At 31.5% G+C, this 11581-nt stretch overlaps 1 protein-coding gene across 1 annotated transcript; it reads left to right on the top strand.

Moving 5' to 3' along the window:
- Window positions 1-9044: 9044 nt before the first annotated feature.
- Window positions 9045-11297, top strand: LOC110643025 (auxin-responsive protein IAA16). Its single transcript, XM_058146717.1, has 5 exons — window positions 9045-9462; window positions 10338-10564; window positions 10657-10792; window positions 10878-10939; window positions 11034-11297. The coding sequence occupies exons 1-5, from the start codon at window positions 9188-9190 to the stop codon at window positions 11069-11071; spliced, it is 738 nt and encodes a 245-aa protein (XP_058002700.1). The 5' UTR covers window positions 9045-9187; the 3' UTR covers window positions 11072-11297.
- The last annotated feature ends 284 nt before the right edge of the window (window positions 11298-11581 follow it).

The following is an 11581-nucleotide window of genomic DNA, read 5'->3' as shown; positions in this document are numbered from 1 at the left end:
ATGTCAAAAACAAGTTTTCAAGCTGAAATATGCATTGACCAAACTGTGCATAACTTGCCGCATAAGCTATGCAGATCTGCATAAGGAGAAAGATCACTGTTCCAGAACCAGCCGAAATGTGCATAAGGAGAGTGCATAGCTTATGCACATTCTCGCCTCCCTTATGCACATTCACGAAATTGTGCATAACCTATGCACCAAGTCATGCGACCGCATAAGTGACCCAGAACTGGAAAGCGCATAAGGGACTGCATAACTTATGCGATCCACTTATGCGATCCATGAAGAGTTCATTAATGAGCTGGCAGGAGATTCCCTCAAATAATTCCTCCTAGAACATACCATTTTAGGGCTCCATGTCAGAAAAATGCTATAAATAGTCCCATTTTCTCATTTTAGAAGGGAGGCAAGGAGAAAAGAAGAAGAGGAGAAGAGAGGCAGAATTTGAGGAGTCATTTTCACCTTCCACACCATTTTTAACCAAGATTTGCAGATTTCTTCCTTCCTTTACATTTTTCTACATTCCTAGTGTTTAATTTCTTACTTCTTAGCTTAGATTAAAGCTTTATTTCCATTTAAACTCATCATATCTTGTAAGCATTATGGATAGTGAGTAGTTTACTTTTGATTCTGGAGTAAGGGATGTAATATTTTAGTTATTTTTGTGGATTTGAACTGGGTTAGTCCCAATTTAATGAATTTATGAGGTTTAATCCATTTCTTGTGTGCTTATTCACATGCTTAATGAAGGGCCCCATTAAGTTATGTTCTTAATCCTTGGTTGAAGCACCGAAAGGAGAAAACCAAGTGATAGTTAATCAAGAAATTGGACTTAATTAACTTAGATCTAGAAATAGACTAAGGGTTAAGAGGGTTTTAATAGATTGATTAAAGAACCTAATGGGTCTTGGTTAATTTTAAACTCCATGAAAGTAGGATTAAGTTAATTAAGGCACTCTTTGTCTCACTCGAAAGAGTTTTCAAAGGATTTTAGAATTAATCTCCTTTAAACCCATAAATTTCATGGATTGGGCTAGCTAGGGAAAATCCCAAAATAGCTTGAATATGAAATCCCGAACTCCGGAATCGCCTTTTTATCATTGTTAATTTCCAATCGAATTTAATTACTTGCCATTTTTAACCTTGCCATATTTCAACTTGCTTATTTCAATTTGATGCAATTTTAGTCTAATTAATACATTGTTGAATAGAATATTAATTTTGCACATTTAGATTTCATACTCCATTAACCATTAATCCATTATTTTAATTTCATAAATACTTCAATTTAGTCAACTTTTATATCGAAAATTCAATCATTAACACAACTCCTCGTGGGATCGATATTTTTCTATACTACTTGTACGACCCGTGCACTTGCGGTTGGGACGCATCAAGCAGCCAATCTAAGCTCCATATTATCAGAAAAAGAAGCAGATTCATGAAGGGGTTGCAAACAATCTCTAAAAGACACAAATCCATGCTCATTTGAATATATACCCAACAAAGACCCAAACCATATGAAGCTCTAGCATGAGAACAAAAGAAAATAAGATGTTATAAAGATTCCTCAGCTTGATAACATAGAGGACAAACTGGAGAGGGTGAACTTCCCCACTTAAATAAATTCTCTCGAGTTGCTAGGGAATTATGACATGTCCTCTATAAAAAAATTTGGATTTTTGGAGGAATTTGGAGTGCCCAAATCATCTTCCAAAAGATTGGGGAGTATAACTCGATGAAAAAGGGACGTTGAGTTGCACATTTCAAGTCTGATAGAGCTTTATTTGGAAATACACAGACCTGACAGATAAAAGGCCATTAGAGATTATATTGCTATATATATAGATAGAGAGAAATTGGCAACGAAATAAATTGAGTTTAAATTAATGGGGGAGCTAAAAAGATAACATAAGTAATTTATTTTAGAGATGTTAAATTTGGATGGATAATTATTATTAGTAGTTTATATTATTATTGGTTGGAAGATAGGGGTTACGAAGCTCAAGGGAGAGATGGGGAGATGGAGGGAAGGAATCTGAGTGAACGAAATGGGCAGCTAAGTGTGTTTGCCACAATGAACAACAAAATAAAGTAATTACTGTCATTACATGCTTCGGACATTGCTTAAAAAGCCCCACCTGACTCTCCATACCACCAACGATCATCATACACGGTAACACACATCCACCGTTTGATCTACATGTGAGGTTTCGTTTGAGAGTATTAAAGATTTATGAGCATTTATTGATCCGACGATAGCTTCTCCGTTGCCAACTTTCCAATCTTCAACAACATTGGCACCTCACCATCCCTTGACAGAATCTAAGAGCATTTCCCAACTCTTATCACACATCCAGATTCTCCTCCGCCGCAGGCCTATACTCGGGCCATCTTCAACTTTGCCAAGATTGTGGAAGCTTGTCGTGGAGTCCCATAGGGATAATTAATGTTAGAATGTTACCTCCACAAGTCCATTTGGTGATTGCAGCAAGATCTTAGCTCTTAACCCTGTGTGCATCTTGAGACCACGGCCTCGCTTTTATATACTATTCGTTGCTTCCATTATTGTCCACGCAATCTTGAAGACTTGAAACTCTTGTACAACTCATTCTTGCATACAAGGCCAAGTAGAAATCAATTTTAATGGAAAATTAATTGATCAATTTTTTGATAAATTGATTCAGTTTCAACCACCATTATAAATTTTTTTTCTCTATTTAATTAGTTCAATAAGAAAAACTAATATCGAACTAAATCATGTGTTAAGGAGAGAGTGAATTTATTAATGATAGATTTGTTAGAGATAGGGAGATTTTTACATAAGAGGGAGAATTATTACAGGATCTAACTAGGATTACTAAAAATAAATTAAATAAATATTAAAACTAGTTATATATAAAAATATTTTATTAAGCATCATAAAAAAAATAAGAGATTTTGAAATTGTTAAATTTTCATTAAATTTAAGTATATCATTAAAATAAATTTAATAATTTGAAATTATAAGTTAATATGATAGAAAATGTTGTAAAAATTACACTCACATAAATTAAAGAATATAAAATTTAATGTGATTCGGTGTAAGCCTATTACATCAACAAATGAAAAATAATTATAATTATTAATATATTTTTCTTTCTCACAAGTCACTCAAAGAAACTCACAATTTGCCTTATTCAATTCGATGCATTGCACCTCTTCCTCTCTACTTCGTGATCTCTCTTCAGTACAATATAATGGCCAACCAACTATTCATATATATAGACTACGAAAATCTAGTTCTTTTGAAACTTTAATTATTAAATTTCATAATTCATATTCTACTAAATTTCTTTTTTTATCTAATATCTTAATTTCAATTTAAATTGGACTCTAACAATCTTTTACCTCCAAGTCAAATGAAATTAATTTTTACAATTTCTGCAAAAGTTAATTTGCTCTTGGATATTTCCTTGCACTCTTGATTGTTGATGTTGCCTCTTACTTCAACTTGCGTTCTTCCAATTAATGTGTTTTCTTCCAATTTGTAGAGACTTTTCTTCTCACTTTTCATGATCACAAGAGTACATCAGCTAACTCTCATAACTCCACCATAAATCGAATACCCATAACCTAAAGAATCCAACTCACGCAAGGAAATTAAATTCCTTTCAAATTTTGGAACATTCCTCACTTCATTGAACACTTTTACTCGATCACCGTGCACCTTGATCTTCACTCTTCCAACACCTTCAAGTTCCATCTTATTCCCATTGACTAGCTTCACTTTCTCTCTTTCCTTCTCTTTAATCATATCAAACTACTATTTCTTTGAACAAATATGGAATATTGAGCAAGCAAAATCCATTAACTATTCACTTTATAAAGGATCTTTTGCCTTTTTTTTATCATTATCTACAATCAAACATTTGCCGTCAATACCATCATCAATTGCAATTGCAGCAGTTCCTTCTTTTTTTTTTTATGACTCTTCTTGAATTGTTTAAACTTTGCAAGATCTTCATTCATCTTCATATAATAGTATTGAATGTGGTATTTCTCATAACAGTAGTAGCATCTTTATCTTCATGGTCTACCTGTAGTCTCGATCTCGATCTATTATTCATTCTCTAATTATTTCCACGTGAATTGCTTATACCACGACTATAACCAACAATAAGAGCTCCACCTTCATTGACTACGGTAACTTCCTCCACCTTCAAAATCTCCTTCCTAATTGTTAAAGCTATTACCAAACTTTAATAAGATTGTGGGAGAGAGATTAGAAATAAGAGGGCTTTATCTTCATCATCTACATTCGCATCAACACCAACCAATTGGGTAATTAATTTATTAAAAATACTGAGGTGATCCCTCACATTAGTACCTTCATCTATTTTGAGTTGGTATAACTTATTCTTCAAATACAAGCGATTTGTAAGTGATTTTAACATGTTCAAACTCTCTAATTTCTTTCACAAAACAATTGGTAAAATCTCTTCCAAAATATTGTACTTTACATTAGGAGTTAACGTCAATCTAATCGTACTCACGGTCCTTTGTTGAAACTCCTCCCAATTATTATCTTTCATGGTCGCCGGTTGCTTCTTGTTCAATGTTTTAATTAATTCTTATTGTACAAGGACATCTTTCACTTTCACATGCATTGTCACAAACTGAAATTATTTTTCCCATCGAACTGCTCCACCTTAAATTTTATGCTTGTCATCTTTGACATCTTAAAATACAGCTCTGATACCACTTGTTATAAAAATTACACTCACAAAAATTAAAGAATATAAAATTTAACGTGATTCAACATAAGCCTACTCCATCAACAAATTGACTATCAAGAAAAAATAATTACAATCACTAAATTATTTTTCTCCCTCACAAGTCACTCAAAGAAACTCACAATTTACCTTACTCAATTCGGAGCACTGCAACTCTTCCTCTCCACTTCGTGAGCCCTCTTTAATACAATATAATGGCCAACAAAGTATTCATATATATAAGCCACTAAAATCTAATTTTTTTGGAACTTTAATTATTAAATTCATAATTCAAATTCTACTAAATTTCTTATTTTATATAATCTCCTAATTCTAATTTAACTTGAATTCGAACAGAAAAAATAGTTTTGTGAAAATTTTATATTACAATAAAATTACTTGAGTTAATGAAAAATTAATTTAGTTTAAATTTTTACATTACAAATTTCTTTCAAAATGTAATTAAAATAATTTTTAATTACTAATAAAATATTATTATATAAATTAAATGTCAATATTGAGTATTAGGTCAAATGGCAATCATATAAGCATCTTATTTCAAGTCGAATTAATAGCTTTTTAAATTTATGAATAAAGGTTATATATATTAATTTTCTCTCATAAATGAAAGTGCATTTTCACTTATTTTCAAATCAAATCATCAATTTAGCAGAGTAATTACTTTTTTTTAGTTAATCATTGTATCATTGAAAAGCAGATCCATTTTATTACGATAAGATCAAATCAAATTTGGTTGAAATTTATGCACGTGAATGATAATAGATCAAAGTGTTTGATTTAGCTTCATTGCTTTTTTTTTTTTTCCACCTTTAAAATGTAAAGAGTAGAGAGACGTTAAATTTGACTCTCTCAATTTACCTATTTTGATATTATTCATCTTTATAGTGAGAAAATAAGATGAATATCTCTCGCTATATAGTCTATCAATTATTGTAACATAATTAGATCGTTCGGATTATAGAAAAAATAACTGAACTTAATTCAACAAAAAAACCAGCTTAAGAGGATATTTAACACAAAATTCTTATCCTAAAACATGGATCCACTTGATTAAAAGAGATTTTTTTATGTGGATTGTGTTTTAACGGATAATTAGTGGTTGGATGACCATTATTAAGAAGAAATCCTGATTTGGCTTTATTTTGTTTGCATTAGCGAGACACTACAGTCTATAGATATGGATGCAACCACAGACGCTAATGCAATATCCTTATCTCATCTCACAAAATCTAGTCTTAATAATTATATTGAATTTGATTTATGAGAAGAGAAGAGATTCCATTATGAGCTCTATTAACGCTATGTTTGGATACAAAATGGGAGAGGTAGGAAAATAAATAAAGAAAAATATTTTTTATTTTTTATCTTTTTATTTAGAAATGAAAGAAAAATAATAAGAAGAAGGAAAATAAAGTTTATTTTTGATTGTCTGAAAAGATATAAGAGAGGAAATAAAATAATATTATTTTTTAAATTTATTATTTTACTCTTAATTTTATAAGTTATTTAAAAAGTTAAAATAAAAAACAAGAGTATATAGATAATTTTTTTAATCAAAATTTTTTTCTCTTGATTAATTTATTTTTTCTCAAAATAAAAAATAATAATAAATATAAAATTAATTTTTTTTTTCTCTCAATATTTTTCTTCTATCTTCAAATATAAAAAAAAAATAATAATCTCACTGTATTTTTTATTTTTTATCATTTATTTTCTTTACTCTCCCCTTTTCATATATCCCAATCAAAGGCTAAGGGTCTACACTCCAAATCCGATTAAAACCAGTCAGTTTGGACCCCTATTTCAACACAATTTTAGGTCTCTCTCTCCCCCAAGACCACAGCCATGGGTCCCCTGAAAACCACCTCCAGCTTATCTTCATCAACTAATCATCATCCCATCTTTTTTTTTTTAATATTTCATTCAATGGTCAAAAGTTCATAATGTTAAATTCAACAAGTAAAGGATAGAATGGCAACTAAAAACTAGAAAATTGGAGTTAAAAGAAGGTAGGATACAATGCATCTGCAACTGCAACTGTAAGAGGACTGTGAGGATCAAAGAGGGTACTCTGTTGTCTACGTTGAAAACTGTAAGCGGAGGAGGAGGAGAAAACTGGAACTACAAGAAAACTGCACACGTGTGGGGTCTGATCGCTGAATGTGACAGTGGTGGGTCCAACCCACACGAGGGGACATCTCAGTGCTGGGATTGGCTGCTGTGGTCCCCTCGCTCTCTCTCTCTCTCTGTACCTTTTTTTCCTTTCCTTGAATTGCTTTTTGTGTTTTGTCGTCTTTTTTCTCTATCTTCTTGCTGGCCATGACCCATCATCCACGATCTGCCATCATCACATTCACATTACCATTATCATACATCATCATCATCATCATAATAAAATCTAATTTCGAGCATATTTATAATATATTATTTATATTAATTTACACCTTAAGCCTAACCAATTTCATGTGAAGAGACTGAAATAATTTAGTAGTTTTATTATCTATCAATAATTTAAAGAATTGGTTGACAATGCGTGGATCTAATCCATAGTCCTTAGCTAGAGCCTAACTAACTACAGTTAGGCTTAGGTTAATGTCAAAAGGTTAATTTTTGAAAAAAAAAATTTAATATTATTGAAAAATAATAAAAAATAATTATTTATATAATTTTTATAATTGAATATATTAAATTTAAATATAATAGTCAATGAGATTATCTCTTCAAGTTTGAGCAGTAATACATTTGATAGACATTTCATATATATATATATATATATATATATATATATATATATATATATATATATATGTGTGTATATACACACATATTAGATTCATAACCCATATCTGTGTTGCCCCTAATATATCAAAATCTCTCTTGTTTAGACAACAATTACCAAATCCAGACCAATATTATACATGCATGGAAGCCATTAATTCATGAAACAATGCACGAGTAGAGGTACGAGATGCAGAGATGTCTCACAACAAAATTTGGTAAGAAGGGGGCCATCTAAGACCCTCTACACCAATCAACCCAAATATCACATGTTTCATACTTTGACAATCTAGCTTCTGCTCCACATGTCTTCATTTGATTCCTCGAAAATTCATGCAAAGAGCGATCATAAAGAAAATGATGAACACGATGAGATACCCATAAGCGACTGTAATTGCAATCTGCAATTTTTTTAATTAAAGTAAATGTAAAGATTAAAGAAGATTAATTTGGGAGGAAGCCCATTGATTAGGTGCTCCAATGGTCACCGCACGAGGCGCAGAAACTCCATGACTGTGAAGATTGAGAAAAACTTTGGAATGATGACACTGGGTATCTGCTCTATATGACAATGAAATTTGATTTCTTTCTATTCTACTGAATATGTTTGAAGGACCCTTTGGATTCCACGTTAGTTATGGGGTGTGCATATATTTAAGTTATATATGAAATAAAAATCTCTTTAAAATTATTATAATTTTGAAGTATAATCTATTTTTATCACTGACTCAAATATATGTATATTTTTATTTAACGAAAGAAAAAATAGTAACTTTTATTGTTGTTTCTGGAGTGATCGACGTGGTTAGAGCTTGATTGAGATTCTATGTAAAATTCTTATGATTTTAAGGTATGATTTATTTTTTTCACTAATTTAAGTATATATGTGTTTTTATCTAATGAAAGAAAAAAAATGTGTTTAGAGCACATTACTGAGTGAATATTAACACTAATATAATAATTAAATATTATTTTTATTTAAAAATATATTAAAAATTAATTATAAATTATTTAATAATTTATTTTATTAAATATCATCTCAAATTTAATGATAAATTACTTTTTATATTATTAAAGTATACAGAGAACATCAACCGTCAACGCTAAACCGTGGGTTTAAGGAGGCTAAGGATTGGATCTTTTCTTTTTCAATTCTAACCTCCTAACTTAACTGTGCTTAATTTGACTTCATAAAAATTCACTTTTATAATTGAATGAATTAAAAGTAATAATAAAAATAATATAATAATTAATATAATATTGGTGGGCCACGTTAACAAATAAAAAGGCAAACAGAGCCAACTTGTCCTGTTCACTACCCTAGGCTCGCCTCGCCACAATAATTCTAAAATGACGTCATCCATGACATCATTCTCCCGACAAAACTGTGAACTGTCCAACTATCTCCACCCTCCACGTGGCATTATCTAGTCCATCTAACCTTATATCATCACACACTATAGCCTACCTTGGCCCTTCTTTATTTCTTCTACTTTTATTACATAAAAATCTGTCTACCAAAGACAGGCAGGAGATTTCAAGAAAAAAAAAAAAAAAGGGTTAAAGGGAGGAAGCCGAGACTGGTGTATTGAAGAAGGCTGAAACGAGGGTTTTCGGCGTAAATTTAGTGCAAAATGACTAATATAATGAGCACAGAGCATGATAAATATGCTACGATCAATTTCGAAGAGACAGAATTGCGTCTGGGGTTACCTTGTTCTGCAGGCAATGCACATGAAGGTGAGATTGCCAAGAGTAATGGAAAGAGAGGGTTCTCGGAGACTCTAGTGGATTTGAAGCTTAATCTTTCCACCAAAGAATCTGCAAGGAAGGATATTGGAGAGGAGAAGATGAAGGAGAAAGCTGCTGTACTTCCTTCTTCTACTGATCCAGCAAAACCTCCTGCCAAGTATGTATTTTTCTCTAAGGCTTTTGCTTTCCTTAATTTTATCTTGCTGCTGTTGTTTCTTTTTCTCTGTTAAACCAGCCATATCAATCTCATAATCCTTTAGAAAAATTCAAGTTAAAAAGTGTGTGTGTGTGTGTGTGTGTATTTGATCTTAAATCTTTGAAATTTATGTATTTATTGTGTCTGAGATAGGCGTAGAAATGGAAGTCTTCAATTAAAACAGTTCATATGATTAGCAATGATATTATGAACCAGCTACAGAAGATTTCATTGAAATTCAGAAATTCAACTGTCATAATAGACTTTAATTATTTCCTACTATTTTTTTATTGCACATAATTAAATTTTCTTCTTTTCTTCTTTGTAAAGATGATAATCATTAACAATATTGGTGGAGGAATTTAAGAGAGAGATGCAGGGCATCATAATTTCCTTGAAATGTGGATTTTTCATGGCTTTGTTTTGGTTGTCGGGAGCAGAGAAAAAGAACAAAACATAAGGAATCTTTACTTTTCTTGACAGCCAAACAACTCAGGATAAGAGGAAAAAGGAATAGATAGAAGTGTACTACAGCTAAGCAACCTAACAGACAATAAATAAAATAATTCAGTCGTACGAATTCCCCAAATAAGAAAAATTCAGCTCATTTTGATTTCGTTGACCTATATATATATATATATATATATATATATATATTTATATTTTCACCTGCAAAATAAAATAAATATTTTCACCTACAAAATAAAATAAAAATATTGAAGAGATGCGAAGGGTTAAAGGTTAAAATCTTTTACCAAAATCGTTTGAAAAAATGAATCTAATGCTGTGCCTAAAGCTATGAGATTTAAGATTGTTAATAGTGGAAATGATTTCAGGGCACAAGTTGTGGGTTGGCCACCAATTCGATCATTCCGAAAGAATGTCATGTCTGTACAGAAAAACAGCAGTGATGAGGCCGCCGGCAGTAGCAGCAGCAGTGCTGCTTTTGTGAAGGTGAGCATGGATGGTGCGCCATACTTGCGAAAAGTGGACTTGAAATTGTACAAGAGCTACCAAGAACTCTCTGATGCCTTAGGCAAAATGTTCAGCTCCTTTACCATTGGTAATAAAATATATAATTTTACTTATTTGACTATAAAATTTGTATTTATAATTTAACCAATCTTATTAATTATGAATTGAATGTTTTTGAAGGTAACTGTGGATCTCAAGGAATGAAGGATTTCATGAACGAGAGCAAATTGATAGACCTGTTGAATGGTTCTGAGTATGTTCCAACTTATGAAGACAAAGACGGAGATTGGATGCTTGTAGGAGATGTGCCATGGGAGTAAGTTATTTTTCAAATCTTACATGTTGGATTAATTCTGAAAACATTTGATTAAACCACTAATTTTCTTTCCTTCTCTTCACAGAATGTTTGTCGATTCATGCAAACGATTGAGGATAATGAAGGGGTCTGAGGCAATAGGACTTGGTTGGTAGCATCCACAGATCAAATTTTCATCAGTAGTAATACATAGCTTGTATAACAATATGCTAATATGATTTCAATTAATCGATTTTTACAGCTCCAAGAGCTGTGGAGAAGTGCAAGAACAGGAGCTGAAGAGGAGTTTTGCTGTTGATTCGAGAAATGGAATCCATTGACTGAACCTTCAAAAGGAAAAAGCAGACCGGCTCAAGAGGAATTAAGCAAGGAGTTTGGATGTCTGTGTACATGGTTTTTTTTCCTTCATTTTTATTTTCTCATGACGTATATGAATATATGAGGAACATATTCGGAGATTTATTAGGAATATCAAGTAATAATATATAGGAGATGTTTATATATATATATATATATATATATATGCAACCTTGCTCTTTTTCCATTTTTAATATTGTCAAATGGGTTGCTTAATAATCATCGATACCTTCCATATATTTAATCAAGCTGTGATGAGTGTTTTTGTTCATTTTGTAATTTGAAAATTTATATTTCGAAAAATTAAAAAAATTATGTGATTGGTTGAGATGGTAAATGAATAAGGTCCATCAACAAAGTGATAAGGTGGACCAGACCCATGTGGTTGCTGTTGGGGGCATCCTCTTCATAGACTATGTTAATTTAATGTTG

Source organism: Hevea brasiliensis, chromosome 5 (assembly GCF_030052815.1).
Source record: "Hevea brasiliensis isolate MT/VB/25A 57/8 chromosome 5, ASM3005281v1, whole genome shotgun sequence".
Classification (NCBI taxonomy): Eukaryota; Viridiplantae; Streptophyta; class Magnoliopsida; order Malpighiales; family Euphorbiaceae; genus Hevea; species Hevea brasiliensis.
Note: the sequence above shows the minus strand (reverse complement) of the source record. Positions and strands in the feature narration are given on the sequence as shown.

Excerpts from the sequence above, each read along its gene's own strand:
- LOC110643025 (XM_058146717.1), top strand. The coding sequence starts at position 9,188 with ATGACTAATATAATGAGCACAGAGCATGATAAATATGCTACGATCAAT. Across the intron at positions 9,463-10,337 it reads CCAGCAAAACCTCCTGCCAA|GGCACAAGTTGTGGGTTGGC; the intron begins GTATGTATTTTT and ends AAATGATTTCAG. Across the intron at positions 10,793-10,877 it reads GTAGGAGATGTGCCATGGGA|AATGTTTGTCGATTCATGCA; the intron begins GTAAGTTATTTT and ends TTCTCTTCACAG.